The 20952-nt window shown below is 28.4% G+C and overlaps 1 protein-coding gene across 1 annotated transcript in view; it reads left to right on the top strand.

Annotated features, from left to right (window-relative positions):
* Positions 1 to 11814, top strand: part of sfl (N-deacetylase and N-sulfotransferase sfl) — a 152412-nt gene extending 140598 nt beyond the window's left edge. The window contains exon 5 of the mRNA XM_065503168.1: positions 5287 to 11814. Within this exon, the coding sequence (XP_065359240.1) occupies positions 5287 to 5389 (103 nt within the window). The 3' untranslated portion in view covers positions 5390 to 11814. The remainder of the gene's footprint in view (positions 1 to 5286) is intronic.
* Positions 11815 to 20952: the final 9138 nt, after the last annotated feature.

Here is a 20952-nt window from a genome sequence, read left to right as displayed (position 1 = left end):
CGTTTGTTTGGTTCACAATTTGTACATAAAACAAAAACAAATTTTTGAAATGTGTGAATTGTTGTTTTTGCTTTGCACATAACCAAATTATACTTCAAAATTTTAAATATTTTTAGGCAAACAAAATTTAATTTTTTTTCCAGTAGTTTTTTTCATTTTTTGGAAAAAAAAATTTTTCGATTGTTATTTTAAAAATTTTAAAATTTTTTTTTTTTAAAAAGTTGTTTTTTTCATTTTTTGGAAAAAAAATTTTTTCGATTGTTATTTAAAATTTATTTTTTTAAATTTTAAAAAAATTTGTTTGAAAAAAAAAATTCGGGTTAAAATTTTTTTTTCCGATTTTGACCCATTGTAGGTCCAAGTTACTATGGTCTTATATACGTCGTTGCAAATGTCTTTGAAATATCTATCATTAGATATCCATATTGTCTATATATTAATGTCTTAGTAATCAAGATATATGTATGTAGGTCAAAAATTGAGGTTGTCTTGGTTTTTTCCTCATATCTCAGCCATTTGTGGACCGATTTTGCTGATTTTAAATAGCAAAATTCTCGAAAGCATGTCTGACAGACTTATTAAAGATTTGGATCCCGAAGATATCTGGGGTCAGACGGACAGACAGATAGACGGACATGGCTTAATCGACTCCGCTATCTATAAGCATCCAGAATATATATACTATATAGGGTATAAAAATTTACTTTCAATTGTAAAGACATAATCATGTACGTTTCTTTCTTATAATTTTCGGGATTTTAGATTTCCCGAAAATTCCGAAATTCCGATCCGATTCTTTACCAAATGCCGAACACCGAGATTTATAATAATCAGTCCCGATTAGCATCTCTACCTGCAATACATAATAATTTGTATTCTCTACCATCAATTTTATACTATACGTATGATTAATAATATTTCAATGGAATTCCATAAACTATTACTCATACGCCATCACTACTTGCTATTAATAACAATAATTCTTAAAAAATCTTAAATAAACAACTAATTAAATTATGATTAATGTATGCTCTGGCTTTTATCTTGTTAATTCTATTATTTCTTAGAACTTTTTTTATATAAAAATATAGGTTTATGAGTTGTGGGGAGGGAGGAAATGAAAGATTAAGCGATTGATGGAATTCATTAGATTATAAAGAATTCAACGGTTGCATAATCTTTACTATTAAGAAGAAAAAAACAACTTTTATGTATTTCCCAACTATGTTTAATAAAAAATAAAAAAAAATAAAATAAAAAACAAAGTAGATTTTATAATAAGCACGTTTTGTTATACTTTTGTGAATAATGTTGAACCTCTTTAAAGTTCTATTTATATTGTTTTGATTGTCTGCGAATGAGTGAGTTTTGAATACAGTGGGGGTTAGGGGGTCGAGGTAAATATGAATGGTTGGCTGCTTGGTTGTTTGGCTTTAGTTAGTGCTAGAGTAGAATCTGTAGCAGATACACTTTAGAGGGCACTAACCAAACAAACATACTTGGAAAATATAGTTTCGTTTTTTCTATTTTATATATAACGGCAGTCGGTAATATGTAAATGAATGGGTTAAATGTCGATGGGTCTACAGAGATAGTTATTTTTTTTTCTCTTTTTCTTTATTCTTCTTTATTACCATTAAGTATTCTTATTAGAAATAATAAGCAAAAAATGTTGTTAGAATAAACTATTTTTCTTATTGAAATTCATTATGAGTACAATATATATTTTCTTTTTATATCATTATTATTATTGTTATTTGCTGGAGTCTTGCAATTTGTTTAGAAATCAACATTGGTCTTGAGTAATATTTTGTTAGTTTTGTTACACAATATTGCTTTTGTATGGAATGATTAATTTGTATTGAATAAAAGGAAAATTATTTAACAAACTCTTTGAAGGAATGTTGAATATTTTATTAGAAATGTATTACAAAGTGGTTTTGAAAGTGGAATTTTTATCGAAACTGTTGAAATTTTAAAGAAATTCAATAAAAAAAACCATTTACTTTTCTAACAATTATAAAAAGGAAAATTTTAATTAAATAGAAAACTTTTTTTCTTTAGTTTGTTATTTTGAATACCATACCCAATGAGGTGCATATAAGTTTGTGGGTCAAAATCGGAAAATATATTTTTTAAATATTGAAAATAGCAGTTGATCATGTCTTTCATATAAATAGAAATTCAGTGCAAATCATCTATTCTTTTAGCCACACAAAAATATCATATAAACCTCTTAAAATGAAAAGAAAAAAGAAAAATGCATTTAATTTTCTTCACTTTCCTGACTTTGACAGCTTCCCAAAACTGCAAATCTCAACTTGAAGTCTTGAAAGTTCACGATAACATGCAGAATTTTGTTGTCTATCGAGCTACATACTTAGTTTTTTTAAATTTAAATTTTTTAAACGCTAATTAAATTTTGCGTTTTTGGACAGGTTTTCTGGTTAAATGCTCCTTAGTGTGTCGTTCAAACCTTCCGTATACAAATTGCGATCTTATTATTCCTCTGATTGTTCTCCTCATATATTCAAAGATCCATCCTGACATGTCAGGGTAGACTCCGATGACATCACAGAAGGAACATCCCACAAAACTAACATATCGTCCACAGCACTATCATCCAATCTAAGCAAAAAAGAGCTATATTCGGCTATGCCGAATCTTATATAACCTTCACCAAATTATACATAAAAATATTTTTTTTAAATATTTTTATTTAAACAAAATTAATTTTTTTTTTAATTGTTTTAAAATTTTTTTTTCCAAATTGTTTTTAAATTTTTTTAAAAAAAAGTTTTTTAAAATTTTTTTTTAATTTAAAAAAAAAAATTTTTTGGAAAAATAATTTATGAGAAAAAAAATTTTTGATGAAAAAAAAATTCGGGTTCCCGATTTCGACCCATTGTAGGTTCAACTTACTATAGCCTTATATACATTGTTGCAATGGACTTTGAAATATCTATCATTAGATATCCATATCGAGCCCTTAGAGCCAAATTATCGTAAGCGACATTTTCTAAATTTTTTTTATTGCAAAAATTAAAATTTTATGGACCGACTGATGTTTTAGCGTTCTCAGAATATCAAAATTCTTAATAACTTCAAAATTATAGGGGGTAAGATTTTATCGTAAGTCAATGTTTACATTTTACAGTAAACGAATTTTATCGTAAGCGACACATAGTGGTATAGAAAAAAAAAAAGAAGGAAATAAATCCGTAACTTCTAAAAGGTTAGATTGGTTTGAATGAAATTTCACATGCGCAAAGAAAAAGTGCTGTTGAGTTTAAGTTCTGAATGTGGACCTCATGAGCCCACCAGGGGCGCAACCAAGGGTCCTCAAAGTAGGACACCTCGGGTATGTTACATTTTTAAAACGATTCTATTTCTTCGTTTGTGTTCCGATTTCAAAAAAATTACACATATAAAATCTTTTCATCGAGCGCTACAAAAGACCTAGTAGGACGTAGCTAGCAATTACCTCTTATAGCTTAGGAGATATTCGCATTTAAAAATTAAATGTTCAATATTTTTACCCAACCTACTCCAGTTTTTTGATAACAGCGTATCCAAATATTTTCCGATTTACTCCAGTTTTTCTTCATTGGACTAACAACATATGTATGTGTCAAACAGAAAAATAACTGTTTAAAAATAGTGACTAAGTCCAAAGTTATTTATATGCATTTAAATTTAAAAAATTTTAATAAGCCGATTTTTCGCTAATTGTTTGGGAAAAAACAACTGTTTTTCCTTTTAAGTTATCACAAAAAATTTCTAAGAGGATGTATAAGGAACTTATACTTTCTGAAAGCTAAGTTTTCATAAAATATTTTAAATGAAAAAAAAGTTAAAAATTTTTGTTACCGAAGGGACCAGGTCCATTAAAAAGACACCTATTTTTTATGTAAAATTAAACTTTAGGGCAAAAATTCTCAAATCGCATACTCGATATCAAAATATAGTAACCGATTTTAGATGGCCCAATATGTTTTTAATTGTTTTGTAAAGGGTTCCGATAGCTCCGGCCCTGGTAAGGATATTATAGCCAAAAAACTAAAAATTTCCATTTTCGGGATTTTTCAATACTTTTTTGGGAATTGCGAGATTGCTGATAATAAATTTCAAAGGTCGTTTTTATTCTTCCATTTTAAATAGAAAATTTTACATAACTGTGAAATTTCATTAAAAACTATTCATAAATAACAATTTTATTTCAATTCGAAAAATTTGTATCTATGCAAAAATTCAATAAAAAAACATTTTTTGTCATATTTTTCAATAAAGTATTCCATGAATTTTTAATTGTCAAAAGTTATAAATATTTTTGAAAAGTAAGCAAATAGCTTGAACGAAATTATATTATATCGCATTATATCATTTTTAATTCTATGTATAAATTTCAAAATAATCGAAAAAACCTTCTCCTGTAAAATTTGTGTTTTGTCGCTTACGATAATTTGGCGCTAAAGGCTCGATATTGTCTATATTAATGATTTAGTAATCCAGATATCGGTCAGATCGGCCATTTATGGGCTGATTTTGTCGATTTTAAATAGCAACCGTGCCGGAAGTATTCCCGACATATTGATGTATGAATCATGTATTTGAGTTATTTGGGGGCTACGGAAAGTGGATTTCAACATACAGACGGACAGACGGACATGGCTATATCGACTTCGCTATCTATAACGATCCAGAATATATATACTTTGTGGGGTCGCAAATGAAAAATGTAGAAATTTCAAACGGAATGACAGACTTATATATACCCTTGCCACTCATGGCAAAGGGTATACAAATAGCTATGTTATCATGTCACCACATCGAGCACCAGTTGTTGTAAGAGGGAGTTGTCGCAATATTCAGGCCCTATTTTTTACGACATTTTCGAACAGTGGCGGCCTAAGTTTTTTTTTTTATTTTAGAAATATTGTACAACAATGAAAACGCAATGCTCCATTTCTACTAACCCTAAATTGTCAGCTGTCAAACTGTTTAATTTCTTCGGTTATCAAAACTTTACTGCACAAATTGAAATCCTGCGTGAATTTTGAGACAGCTTTAATATTCCAGGTGATCGATTTTGGCAACCAGTAGCGGAGTCTAAGTTAAGAGATTATTCTATTACCTTCACTGTGCCTTATGACAGTTATGATAACTTTGAAATATTATCCTTGTTTCTTAAATAAACTGATGAAAAAAACTATTTTGCAAGTGCCTCAACTTTACTTTACTTCATTTTATAACTTTTCTTTTCTTTGTTTTTCTGTCCATTTTCAGATATTATTTAAGTCATAATACAGCTTTAGTGAAACTTTTAAAGAAACTCGGAGCACGTCCTATTCCACAGTGGCTTAAAGATGACCTGTCAACGAGTACGTGATAGCAGCAGCACAAGTTACGTAAATTGCGTGCAAGATTAAGAAAACAATTGCAACGATTGTTAATCTTTAAGCCAACATTACAACTACAAACACTTCAAGAAATTCATCAACAAAAGTCACACAATCACCACAGCAACATAAACCGCTACCACTACCAGCATCATCATCATCATACCGACAAACATGAGCACGAGCCAGCAATTCAACAGCAGCAGGAACTGTCAAATAATCATCATCTTCATCATCAGCAACAACAGCAACAACTTTACGAGCAGCAGCAACAGCATTTCAATACAAAAACGGAATTTCAACAACAGCAGCAACAGCAACCTGAAAAGCATACTAATGACTTATTGTCGCCGGAGCAGCAGCAGCAGCAACCACCAGCAGCTCCTCCTCTACCAGGTTTATTGAATAAAATGACAATGTCTATGATGATGATGTTGCCAATACATTTACATACACCTTCACCACCAACAACAGCAACAACGTCCTCCCCACCTGCTGCACCTTCATCTCTACAACATGAAACTGTATTTTATCGAAGACATCACAACAAAATCAACAAATATAATACAGGATATACAACATTATTTTAGCAGGAATTATAGATAGAAATGTACATCTACAAACAAAAAAGAAACTAAACTGTCAGTTTTCAAAAATGTCAAAAGAAAAATTCCCATGTAAATCACTCGAAACTGTCCGCAAATATCGAACAACCATTTGTTATCTAGAAATTATAAAGAAAACAACAGGAGATTAAATATTATGTAAATCGATTCTAAAGAATAAATAATGTATAAAGCAAACAAATTCAAATGATTTTCTTAGCAAATCGAATTTTTTGGCTGAAATTCTTACATTTTTGTGTTAAATTCTGGCAAGAGGTTCTATAATAATTTACAATTTTAAAATCATTTTATTTAATTAAATAACAACCATTTTCTTTATATCTCTTTGTCTTTCTTCATAACATTTTATTAACTTTTATAATATTTGTTCTTTGTGTGAAAACTGAAAAATTTAAAACAAATTTGTTAATCTTTTATAAAATTTTAAAACAATTTTAATATAACTATTTTATAATTTAGAACATTTTCATAAAATTACCCTTAAACTTTGTCGACATTTTACTTTAACCCTTAAAGCTACATTTACAATGACAGAGTCACTCCTCTCTGTACTCCAGTAAAAAATGTTAACTGTTGTAAACATAGAGAAATACACATAGAGTAGAAACTAGAAAAAAAAAACTCAAACAAAAAAAAATACTCAAAAAATTACACATACGAGTGTTGTTTTTGTTTCCACATAGTTTTGTTTGCTAATAAATTCTCACCACATAGGTTTTTGACAATTGAGTTAGGTTTTTGATAGGAGAGTTTCCGATCTATGTTTCAAAATACAGAATGAAATTGTAAAAAAACAATTGAAACTTAAAATTTTAATTTTATTATTTTAAAAATTTGCACATGTTCTCTGAAATTTTCTGACCCACAATTAAAAAATTAGAACAAATAATATGACACTCCAGCACAACTGAATTACATACTCCTTCTTATATGTGTCCATACTGACTCCAATATGTGTGCCACCCAAAGAACTTATGAAAGTATGAATCTGTCCATATTAAAAGAAACACGCTTTTCCAAATACCCCTCAATTTACTTCCAGTCCGCCATAAAAACACTTTGTCTCTTCAGCTCTATAAAATCAATTTGCTGAAAAAATCATAATTTTTTCCACAAAAACATAATCAAAATTTTTATTTTATTTTGTAACTAAAAAAAATGTAGTATTTTTTCCAAATATTTTGAATTTTCTTGACAAAATTTGTCATTTAATAATTAACATAAGTCACGTTAATGATAACATGTTAACACCAGAGTTAAAATCATAGAGAAACATAGAGCGGAAACTAGAAAAAAACTCAAACAAAAACGAGTATTGTTTTTGTTTTCACATAGTTTTCTCACATTCTCATCACTTAGGTTTTTCACAACTGAGTTAGGTCTTTGACAGGAGAGTTTCCGCTCTATGTCTGTTCTCTGTGGTTAAAATCATAAAGAATTATACATAGAGACAACAAATAGAAGAAAAATACAACAAATCATATGTCTGATACAACACCAAAATACATTGACTAGCATGTATTTTGTTGTTGCAAGAGTTAGGTTTTTGACAATTACGTCTCGACTTACTTCTATGTTACTCTATGGCTAAAATCATAGATAAATACACATAGATCGGAAACTCTTTATTCAAAGACCTAACTCTAATGTCAAAAACCTAAGTGGTGAGAATGTATTAGTAATTAAAACTATGTAAAAACAAAAACAACACTCGATATGAGATAATTTGAAGAAAATTTTTTGTTTGAGTTTTTTTCTAGTTTCAGCTCTCTATGGTTAAAATAATCTACACTCTGGATTAGAAATTGTTCAATTCTGGAGTTGCATACAAAATATAGCAAAATTTTAAATCAAATAAATACAAAAGAGAAAGAAATCTAATTTGCTGCAGAGTAATCCATCATTGCAAAGGTAGCTTCTTAAATGATTGTTAGGAAATTAAATAAATATTTTTATTAATTTTTTTATTATTCTGTTTAAATATAAGTAAAGTTTTTTTAAATAAATTCAAACCAAAATTTAATGTAATTTTAAAAAAGGGTGTTAGTTTCAAAAAAAAACCTTAAAATATTAAATTCAAGGTTGGCTACCGATTCGAAACGGTTAAAAGCTAACGGTTTTAATGTTTTATCTGTAACGGTTATGTCGGCAACGCTATTTGCTGTTATTTCGGTAATGGTATTTTGATGATAATGCTAATTTCATACTGAATTTAATTACACTGTGCGACAAAACCAAATACCTGGAAAATGTTACTATTTCACTGGTATGTTTTGTCTACACCATTTCCAATTGAATTTCAGAAAATTCCAATTCAATTTCAAAATTAAATTTCAGAAATTCCTAATTATATTTCAGAATTTTGTAATTCTATTTCATAATTTTCGAATTGTATTTCAGAAAATTCCATTTGTATTTCAGAATTGTTTATTTATACTTAAAAAGTTTCTAATTGAATTTCAGAATTTTCCAATTATATTTTAGAATTTTCAATTCGTATTTCCCAATTTTCTATTTGTATTTCAGAAATTTCCATTGGCATTGCTAAAAGAATTTTTTGAAATACAAACGGAAATTTCTGAAATACGAATGGAAAATTCTGAAAAACAAATGGAAAATTCTGAAATATAATTGGAATATTCTGAAATTCAATTGCAAATTTATGAAATATTTAATAGAACTTTCTGAAATACAATAAGAAACTTCTCAAATATAATTGGAAATGGTTTAGTACAACAAGCTGTAACACATATTGTTTGCTTCATTTCCCAGCAAAAACTTGGTAATAACTTACAATTACTCAATTGCTTACTTTTCAATGACTACTAAATACCATCTGCATTACATTGAAGTGGTCTTATAATGATGTATTTATTATCTATTATATAACTGCTTATTTTCGTATAGTCGAGCTTATGCATATTCTGATTTACTGCTACGGCTTGTGGCAATAAGTTAATAACCGTGTTAAAATAATTAATCTCTTAACCATTAAATTAATATATTTCAAATGTGTTGAATTCATTCCATTAATAATTCAATTCTTTTACAATTAAGTTGTTATTGAATCATTAAAATTTTCTTGAATTCAAATCTATTAAATTTTTCCTCAATTCAAAACTTTTACAAAAAGGCTTAAGTCAATTTTTAAATGATTAAAAGCAAAATAAAATCAAAACTGACAGAAGAAAACAAAATATTTAAATTCAATTTGTATTAGATTTGAATTAACAAAAATTTTATCATTCTGTTCTTAACTAATTTCATTATTATTATTATTTTGATATTCAACGATGAATTCAACGATTTTGAATGAAGCTAAAGAATGACATGTTGGGAATAGATTTATGGAACGTACGACTAACATTTTTTTAATTACAAATTAGGATTTTAGTGAATTGAATTCCAAATGCAGTATGTTACTTCACCTAAAACAATTAATGTAATATAATCTTAAAATGAAATTCATCCAATTAAATTTTTACATCGATTTGGCTTTAATGAGTCATTAGTGATAGCTGCCATATAAGGTGCACTTCCGAATCTTTTAAAAATTTCGGTAAATAAAATTTACAAATAAAATTTTACATGAATAATTTTCATATATCGATGGCTTAATATAAAAAAGGCGTAACTCGATTTTTTGTTACTTTACAGGAGAAGGAAAAAACTTAACAAAATCCATACTATTTTAGATACAAAAAAAGTTTTAATGCAATTTTTAATAAGAAGAAACATCTCATTTTATTTCTCATTTAAAATAAGTTTTTTTTTTTATTTTAATGAAGTTATTTATATAACCCTTTTTTTCATTGAAATTTTTGCCTTTTTTATATTAAGCCATCGATATAAATAAACATAAAACATGCCATCTTATTTTGTGACGATCAGTTCATAATTAGTCATAGCTGCAATATAAGGAGAACTTCCGAAAATCACATAAAATACATTAAAAATGTCGGTATCTAAATAATATTCAACACAAATAAGTTTCATACCATACACAGAATTAATGTCACTTAAAATAATGACGACAAACTCGAAAAAAAAATGGTTACGTTGAAATGAAAGCAGTTACTTTCTTTTCTGTTTTAGCTTAATGCTGCTACAACATTTAGTCTAGTTTCAAATTTTATTAGTGCAGAAGTTTTCAAGATCCTTTAAGAGCTCTCAATAGCTTACAAATTCATATAATCCTCCATTTTCTTTTTCGGATATATCCGCAAGAAGCAATGGTCATGGCATCGCATCTACAATAGCTGCATATCAAGATAAATCTTTAGGGAGTGGGAAACTTAATAATTTTCTATTTATTGTTCTGGAATTATTGGGTTTTAGTAGAGATATTTTTCTTACTATTCTCATCCACTGGGCGATCTGATTCTTACCTGACAGACCAATATTTTAAAGCCCAATGTGTTGCAATCAGGTTTTGAGAAATCTGAAATGCTAAATCAATATTTGTAATGTCAGTATTTCGCCCGTGACTCAAATAGTCTGGACAAATTAACCCTACTTATTTCTTTACGCATATCTAGCAACGACTAAATCATTCGTAGATGAACTCAAATTGAGACAATATGTATTAGCTAAACTAAAACGTCCTAGCAGAGAAAATGTTTATAAACATGGACTTCCTATCGAAATCTCCTCACCTAAGCAGAAAATCAGCTTCTTCCATGCAGAGAAAATAATCAGATAATTTGGAGAAATTCAGCTTGAATAAATATCTCGATACACTATGTATAGTTGCTGAACTGAAATAAAATTTTTAAAAGCTTCCATAATCCTATTTTAACACCAGATTCTAAACTTTGTAGACCAATGGAAAAAACGTTTATAATGTTCCCATGAACATGAATACGAGATAAGCAAGTACTGATTCACACAAGTCAAGTTTACTTGAGCAAGTCTTGAGTATATAAGACAGGAAATTCCTCTGTCTTCTATAAACTCAAGACTCAAGAGCACCAAGATATATTACATTGGTCATTATCTTGACTGACGATCTGCAGTAAATTACTATTTTTCTTTCTGACATCGATATAATTCATTGTTATATTTGTGATCTTTTAAAACAAATTTTATATTGAATCTGAGCTAGCATTGTTCGTTAAAGTGTTAAAATATTATCCGTTTACCATTAAAAAATTAAGTTCATACGTCCAAAATTGTCTAAAACAATTCAATATTGTCAAACACCCATTATATCAATACTCCATTGAACACACATTGAATTTTGCCATGATCGTAAACGAACTGAAAAATTCCGCAGGAATTGATAACAAAAATTGAGTAAATATCATTTCCACAAAAAAAAAAACAGATTTTTCATACAAAACAATTAATATTCTCGTGCATTCATCTAATAAACATGCCAACACTTACACCACACACTTAAACAATAAAATGTAGAATATTATTAAAAGAAAACTAAAATAAATATAAATAAATGCATATAAATAAATATAAAAAGTAGAATTAATTTAGTTTTAACAACTGCCTCATTAAATTTCCCTGTGTTTATCTCGCTAAATGTCCTCTAGCTCCCCCCCACTCTTTCTCTATCACTCTCTATCTATGTAACACTTAGACTCACTTTCTCTTCCTTTCACACTCCTTGAGCATCTTTGTGTAAAAAAAAGTAAACAAAACATAGAAATAACTGTAATTATAAATGTGTATGTATGAAGAATGTATGTGTACAAAAACAAAAACCACACTATATACAACAACTACTAATATTTTAATGGAGAATTGTAAGTACGAAAACAAAACAAAAACAAAAACATGCTTACAAGTGGCTGATGATGGATTATTCATATAAAAGAAAAACAAATAAACAAACAAACAAAAAAAGCAAACGCTTAAAACAAAACAAAATAACAAAAAGAAAAAGAAAAACAAATAATTATTAAATAAAATTTAAATTAAAATGAAAAACTAAATAAAGTTTAAGTAAAAATTGTAGATTAATGCTTGTAAATAGTAAGAGAGAATGTATTGTACATGTAGCAGACTAAAACAGCATACATTTAAAACAACAAATAAAAATTATTAATAAAAAAACAAGTAAAAAAAACAACAAAAATAATATATTATATAAATAAAGGAAGAAGAAGAAATAATAACAACAATAAAAAGTACATTATAAATGCAAATAAAATTACTGTGTGTTGTGTATTTTCATTTTAATTTGAGTATGTGTAAATTTAATGAAACGTAAGTACAGTGGCGATTGCAGGTAATGTAACACCAGGTTAAAATACCTAGTTTGGCACTGATTACACAAGTTTTCAAAAATATATTTTTTTTGTCCATTGAATGAAATATGTATTTTTTAAAACAAAACAATTTTCTAAATAAATAGATGAAAAAATGGTGTGATTTTCAAAACTTACGCGGGACAAAACATAAGAACTTTGATGCCATTATCTTAATGTTTTACCAAATAGTCTAATTATGCAATATACAATTGGTCAATTCACAAAGTCTCTTATCATGTCATATTGTCATAATGTCTTAATATTCACGACTCGGCGGTTCGGCTAAACCGACTAGGCGTTCGGCGCAGCTCTCTGTTGGTCGGTTACGATAACACCATTAACATACCATACAGAGTAGTGTTATTTTAGGACATTTTTTGCTTGCAAAGCAATAACAACATTTTGAAATATTAGAACATTATGACATGATATATTTTATATTAAATCCATGTCATATAAAAAACAGATTAACCTTCGCTTTACCAAAGGTTTTTTATGTACGTGGTTTACCAATACCCACCCGGGTGATACTGCACTTCTATACATATATCCGATGAACAAAATTTTTAAAAATCGAAAAAACCTTATAAAAAGTTTAAAATGTTTTTATTAAATATTATAGAACTCTAAAATTTGTTCATTGAGTCTAAATTTTATTTAAATCGAAACAAAATAAAAAAAATTATTAAGCTAACAAAAACAGAGTGGTCACCTGGGTGGGTATTGGTAAAGCGAAGGTTAAATTCGTCTCAAATATTAAAATAATTTTTATTAAATCTATTTAAAAATCAGATCATATAACAGTTACATTAAAGTGATTTTTGAAAACAGTGAGTAATTGCATACCAGAAATAGAGAATCAATAATTCCCTAGTTCGAGAGAATTTTTTCATGGGGGTAGGTGAAATAATAAACCGATTAAAAACAGATTTTGTCATTCAAAAAATATTAAATGCATTTTCAAAATTACGACCTGTAGTTCGACCACAAAAACCAGCCAGCAGATTGACAGACAGACGGACATCCATTTTAATACCCTTCACCTTCGTAAAAAGGGTATATATAAGTTTTTAATTTCCACAATATAATTTTCCGACCCTTTAAAGTATATATATTCTGGATCCTTATAGATAGCGGAGTCGATTAAGCCATGTCCGTTTGTCTGTCTGTTGAAATCAACTTTCCGAAGCCCTCAAATAACTTACATACACGATTCATACATCAATATCTCCGGAATTCTTCCGGATCGGTTGCTATTTAAATCGGTTCACAAATGGCTGAGATACAAGGTGGCGCAAAAGTAATCCTCCTATCAGAAAATGCTATAAATTTTGCGATTTGCCCCTAATGTCAGTTCTGTTTTGACATTTGTGTAGTAAACACATGCGAAATACACGTTAATAAACAATGTTACGCTACACTGCTCCAGAACGCGGAATATTGCTGACTATTTATTTGACCAATAATCGTTCGGTGACTTTGACACAACGTTAATTTCGTCGCAGATGAGTGATGAGGCCCATTTCCATCTTAGCGGGTACGTAAATAAGCTAAATTTACGCGTCTGGGGCACTGAAAATCCGCGTATAACCCACGAAGAGCCATTACACCCGTTCAAAGTCACTGTATGGTGTGCTGTTTTCGCTGGAGGAGTCATCGGACCTTTTTTCTTCGAATACGTCGCTGGCCAAACGGTTACCGTGAATGGAGAGCACAACAGAGCAATGATCAACGAGTTCTTTTTGCCGCAACTTGATGAATTCGGATTGGAAAACATGTGGTTCCAACAGGACGGTGCAACGGCACACACTGCACGTGCCACAACCGTTATATCAACAAGCCTCAGACTCTTGCAGCTCTTAAAGACAATATCCGTCAAGAATGTGTGGACCTATCGCCGGAAGTTTTGGCCAAAGTGATGGAAAATGCCATAAAAAGGGATCAAATGACAATCAACTGTGGCGGCGGCCAATTACATGACATTATATTCTCGACTTGATGTAAAAAAATTAAAAGACCAAATAAAAATAATCCACAAGAAGAATCAAAGTTTTTCATTTTTAATTACAGCCAAAAAACATCGGAAGTTTACTTTTGCGCCACCTTGTATAAGGAAAAAACCAGGACAACCTCGATTTTTGACCTATATCTGGATTACTAAGTCATTAATAAAGACAATATGGATATATAATGATAGATATTTCAAAGGCCTTTGCAACGACCATAGAAAGTCGGACCTAATGGGTCAAAATCGGAAAAAATATTTTTTAACCCAAATTTTTTTTTCACCTAAATATTAAATATTAAATCGCTAAATATTACAAAAAAAATTAAAAAACAAAAAAAAATCAAATTTAAAAAAAATTAAAAAACAAAAAATAAAAAACAAAATTGGAAAAAAAATTTTGTTTACATATATTTACGAATATATAGACCTGTGACAGAATTCCATTCCGATCGAAAGTGGAATTAATTCCGTAATTTGCTTCTTCACAAAAAGTAAAACGAAAATTTCTTTCGGAATGAAACTACTTTCAGTTTTCAAAGCGGAATTGATATTTATTTGTAATTATTTGTTTTTCTTAAAATTTTAATCAATTTCTGTACCAAAAACTTCACTTTTGTTTTAATATAAAAAAACGCTGTCAAATTAAAATCTGAAATACAGAATTATTAAATATTTTTGGAATTAACAAATTACACGGAATCTGAAGAACCTAAAACGAAATCGATCGGAATAAAAACTACGGAATTGAAACCATTCCGAACGAAATGTGCTCTCTTACTTGTTTTTTTCATTTTTTGGAAAATAAAAATTTTCGAATTGTTATTTTAAATTTTTTTTAATTTTAAAATTTTTTGGATCACGAAGATATCTGGGGTCTTCAGGATATTGATTTCTATCTATATGGTTGCAGAATATACATATGTACTTTATAGGGTCGGGAAATTATATTGTGGAAATTACAAACGGAATGACAAGCTTATATATACCCTTCTCACGAAGGTGAAGGGTATAAAAAACGAATAAGAAAGTATGCTCGGTCATGCCCAACCATATAATACCTTACTCTGAGTAAATGAGCAAAAACATTTTTCTTTTAAAATTTCAACAATTTATTTTCGTGAGTGATTTTAGGAAGTGGGCCTTATGGACCGATCTTCATGAAATTAGATTGTTTATTTTATTTCTAGTTGTATGAAATTTATTTTTGTTAAATTATATTTGGATTCGTTAAAGTGATTTTAGTTATGACCAATTACGCACGTCAACACCAAAAAAGGCTTGAATAACCACTATATACATAGATTTGATGCACCATGGCTACCTAAGTACAAAAATTATCAAATTTTTTTTAAAAAAAAAAGTAAAATTTTGAATTTTTTTGGACGTTTCTCCACATAATTAATGATTACTCAAAAATGGTTATTCCGATATTATTAAACATAGGAAAATTTAAATTTACATAACATAACTCAGTTTATATCGGCACAGTAGTTTCGGATTTAAGCACAAAATATATTTTTTACGTGAAAAAAGCTAATTTTTTTTGTTTTAAAAAAATCGTGAAAAATCGAAAACGCCAGAATTATTCAGGTTTATTGCTTTATCGCAAAGCCACATATAATAGCAACAAAATGTCGATTTCGATCATAAAAATCGATTGATTCTTTTCGAAATTATTCACAATTAAGTGAATTCGCTCGTTTTCATAAAATATTATTTTTTGGTTTGATATACATAAAATTGAGTAGTTAATAATCTTCTTTCGATTAATTGAATTTTGAAAACATTTTCCCCGTGCTATGTACAAATTTTCATATATATATTACGTTTCAATCGGCTCAGTAGTTTCGGAGTTATAATAACAAATTGAAGCAAAATATATATTTTTTACGTGAAAATAGCAATTTTTTTTGTTTTGAAAAAATCATGACAAATCGAAAACGGCAACAATTATTAAGATTTATTGCTATGAACAAAATGAGATATCGATCGTAAAAATCGATGGATTCTTTTCGAATTTATTCACAATTAAGTGAATTCGCTCATTTTCAAAAAATTGTATGTGCTTACAAGTGTGTATTTTGAATGTAAATTTTACATGTGTTTTGTGGGCAATTCATGCCACTCCCCATTAAACCGTTCATGCAGAATGTATATTGTGTCGTTGATTGTGTGTCGGACCAAAAGAAATTAGTCTGTAGCGCTGTAGTAGTGCCTAAAGATGTCGCCGCACAGAGGGGCCAAAGGTACTCATTTTGCGGATAAATTGAAAAATGAAATATCGAAAAAACTGAAAGTACCCGCTTAAAGAGCACAAAATTCTACATCAGCTGGCAAGAAGTTAATGTCAAATATAAAACGGTATTTTTATAGTCTCGTGTTGAAATTACACATTGTGAGCTCTAAAGTTGCTTCACATTGGAGGTAGTTCACTTTTACACCCTGTAGCTGAATTTTTATTTCAGCAGGGTGGTTACAAGTTAACATTTTTTAAAGCTGTAATTTAGAAGATTCGCGCTCAATCCAATTCAGTATTAAGCTTGAAGTATATAATGAAAAAATAGTTGTATATTTTAAAAAATTTATTTTATCCTGAAATCTAAATAACACTATACAACAAAATCAAGCTTTTTCCAAAATTACAAGGTCCGACCAAAAAATGTTGATAGCGGAGACAAAAAAAAAAGACACGTGTATCGGCGTTTTGAATGTTTACATCTGAATTTCATTTGAGGGGGGGTTAAATTTTCCCAACTCTGGGTTAACATATTCTACAAAAATGTTCTCCGTAACATTTTACATAAATTGTATGAATACATTTTATAACTAAAATGTTCTTTTAAATGAAATTCTTAATAAATGCGAAATTAACCCTCGGCTCTCTTTTGTTATGTCTTATTTCTGACTTTCTGGTTGAATTTTCCGTGTTGGTGTATTCAGGGACTTATAGTAAAATTTTACGGATAATATATTTGCGGAACATTTTAACCCCTTAAATCACTGTTTTAATTGTGTTTTTTGCTCATTTTTAAGAGAAGGACAAAAAAGAACCATGCCTTGAGGATTTAGAGGGTTAACATATTCTAAAAAAATTTTCTCCTTAACATTTTACATAAATTTGCTGAACATATTTTATACCTAAAATGTAAGGCTCACATGGTTTCTTATGCCTATTAACAATAATAATGTGCCAGAGTTGGGAAAATTTAACCCCCCCCCTCAAATGAAATTCAGATGTAAACTTTCAAAACGCCGATACACGTGTCTATTTTTTTTGTCTCCTCTATCAAGATTTATTGGTCGGACCTCGTAATTTTTTTTTTGGTGTTGTATGGTGTAATTTACCAGTCTCTACTATTGTTTAGTCTCTAATTCAGTTTTAATTATTTAAATTTGTAATGTTGTACAATAAATTTCCGGTATTTTATTATTTCAAATTCTTTGCAATTTGTTGTTAAACATAAATTCATTTTAAACGGACATTTTTGAACAGCCAAATGTCCTACAGTTATTGGGCCGGGCCACACGCACTAAATACAACATACAATTTTAGTTTTGCGGTAATTTTTGTTAGTAAAAAATGTTTTCAATTAAAACTATTTTACTTGCAGGTTATGTAATAATTTTATTTTTATTTATTTTTGTTGTTGTTGTTATAAAACAAATAATTAAATACAAATGTATTGGTTTGGTGTAAATATTCCCTAAAGCATTTTTGTAATAGTTTGAATTTTTATGAGTTTGTTTGTTGGCGTATGCAGTTTTAGCATGTAATTAAGTGCAGGTAATTTTATTTAAATTATTACGAGAATACAATGAGAGAAATTTAAAGGTGGAATATGAAATACAAAAATAGGTTCGAAGAGATTGAATGAGATAAATTATGTTTCGTAATTGTTACCCTATGTTGTAATCTCAAAGTACTAACGAACTTATTTTAAACGATCACGAATTAATTTCAAACGATCACGAATCCTTATCTGGGATACAATGGATCAAAGTGAAAATGTTAGTGAGTGGGTTATAAGTTTATCATTCATTGCTTTATCAAGAATCGATTAAATTTATTTATTTGTTTGAAAATATTTTCTGTATTAAGTAGTTCTCTTTACATTTTTCCTAAATTTTTTTCAGTGTATTTTGTAAGGTTATATTCATTTGCCTGTGTATATGTACTGATGAGTTCATTTATATTACAATTACACATTTAAATAAATTTAATGAATATTTTTTTTTTAATTTATAATCACAATTTGTTTATGGTTTTGGTTGTTATTTTAACATGGGCTGGGTGGAAAAAAATAAAAATTCATAATAAAAAATAAAATTTAATATGAATGTAGTTAATTTAATAATAAGTAGTTATTTTAATAAATTATAAAATCAATACAAAATACATTTTTTAACGAAATGAATGGTGGTGATTATAAAATAGGGTTGGAGATTAAACATAAACTCAAATGAACTATTAAGAGATGACCTAAAAAACTAAATGACAATAATTTGTGTCCTTTTTAGTATTGTTACGTTTTTACCTTTTAAAAACGTTGGTTTATTTAATTTTAAATCAATCCGATTCTTTTTATACCCACCATCAAAGATATTGATTTTCTCATTCCGTTTGTAATGCATCAACATATTTGTCGCAGATCCACATTTATGTATATATTCTGTGTCCCTCCGTTTGTCTGTCATTTGAAAACACAAAAGGGCCCAAACGAAAGGAGCCCGGAATATTGTGTGTGAAGTCAAAAATATGTTGAGCAGCGGGTAAAGCTAGCTGCAAATAAAAGCGTCAAATATAACAACTTGAAAATATGACTTATAGTAAATCAAAATTCAAAAATATTGAAAAATGTAGACCGATTACACAGATCAACAGCAAAAAAAATGTTTCACTAACAACTATATAGATTTGAAGCATCATGGTTACTAAGTGCAAAAATGTGATTTTTTTTTTCTAAAATTTTGAATTTTTTTAGATGTTTCTCCACATAATTTATGAGAACTCAAAAAGAGTTAGTCCGATATTATTGAAATAAACTTAGAAAAGTTTAAATTTAAATAACCTTTAATCCATTTATATATTGCGTTTTAATCGGCTCAATAGTTTCGGAGTTATAATAACAAATTGACGCAAAAAATATAAATGAGCAAATTTACTTAATTGTGAATAAATTCGAAAAGAATCTATCGATTTTTATGACCGATATCTCATTTTGTTCCTATTATATGTGGATTTGCGATAAAGCAATAAATCTTAACAATTTCTGCCATTTTCGATTTTTCATGATTTTTTTAAAACAAAAAAATTTATATATTTTCACATAAAAAATATATTTTTTCTTCAATTTGTTATTATAATTCCGAAACTACTGAGCCGATTAAAACGCAATATATATGTGAAAATTTGTACATAGCATGGGGAAAATGTTTTTAAAATTCAATCAATCGAAAAAAGAACATTAACTACTCAAATTTATGTACATATATCAAAGAAAAAAGTTAATTTTTGTGAATATGAGCAAATTCACTTAATTGTGAATAAATTCGAAAAGAATCCATTGAATTTTATGATCGATATCTCATTTTGTTGCCATTATATGTGGCTTTCCGATAAAGCAACAAATCTCAACAATTTCTGGCGCTTTCGATTTTTCATGATTTTTTTAAAACAAAAAAATTTAATATTTTCACATAAAAAATATATTTTTTGCTTCAATTTGTTGTTATAACTCCGAAACTACTGAGCAGATTGAAACGTAATATATATGTCAAAATTTTTACATAGCATGAGGAAAATGTTTTCAAAATTCAATCAACCGAAAGAAAATCATAAACTACTCAAATTTATGTATATCAAACAAAAAGTAAAATTTTGTGAAAATGAGCGAATTCACTTAATTGTGAATAAATTCGAAAATAATCAATCTAATTTTATGATCGATATCTCATTTTCTTCCTACTACATGTGGCTTTGCAATAAAGCAATAAATCTTAACAATTTCTGCAGTTTTCGATTTTTCATGATTTTTTTAGAACAAACTAAATTGCTATTTTCACGTAAAAAATATATTTTTTGCTTCAATTTGTTATTATAACTCCGAAACTACTGAGCGGAGTAAAACGTAATATATAAACGTATTAAAGGTTATGTAAATTTCAACTTTTTTAAGTTTATTTTAATAATATCGGACTAACCCTTTTTGAGTTATCATAAATTATGTGGAGAAACGTTTAAAAAAAATTCTCAATTTTACAAGAAATATTTAAAAAGAAATAAATTTTCCATAGAATTTAAAATTTGGACCATATTTGTACTACTGGAACCACACTACATCAAAATTGTATAGTGGTTTAAAAAGCCTCTAAAAAATTTTCGATTTTGTTGCCCTGTGTTATTAACTTTTTACCTTTCGGAAAAGAACTCTCGATATGGAGCGGTTGTAACAGTCACTATTTACCAGTCTCATTTTCAAAGAATTTGGTGGAAACTTTCTTTATTCTTCAACTATAAAACGTATAAATGTTCCATTTTTACTTGCACTAAACTGTCAGCTGTCAAACATTACTTTGTTTTGGTTGGCAACACTTTACAATTTTAGTTTGTACAAAAAGTTGTTTTTGTTGTAAAGAAAACAATATAAAAGAAA

This window comes from Calliphora vicina, chromosome 3 (genome assembly GCF_958450345.1).
Source record: "Calliphora vicina chromosome 3, idCalVici1.1, whole genome shotgun sequence".
In the NCBI taxonomy this organism is placed as follows: domain Eukaryota; kingdom Metazoa; phylum Arthropoda; class Insecta; order Diptera; family Calliphoridae; genus Calliphora; species Calliphora vicina.
Note: the sequence above shows the minus strand (reverse complement) of the source record. Positions and strands in the feature narration are given on the sequence as shown.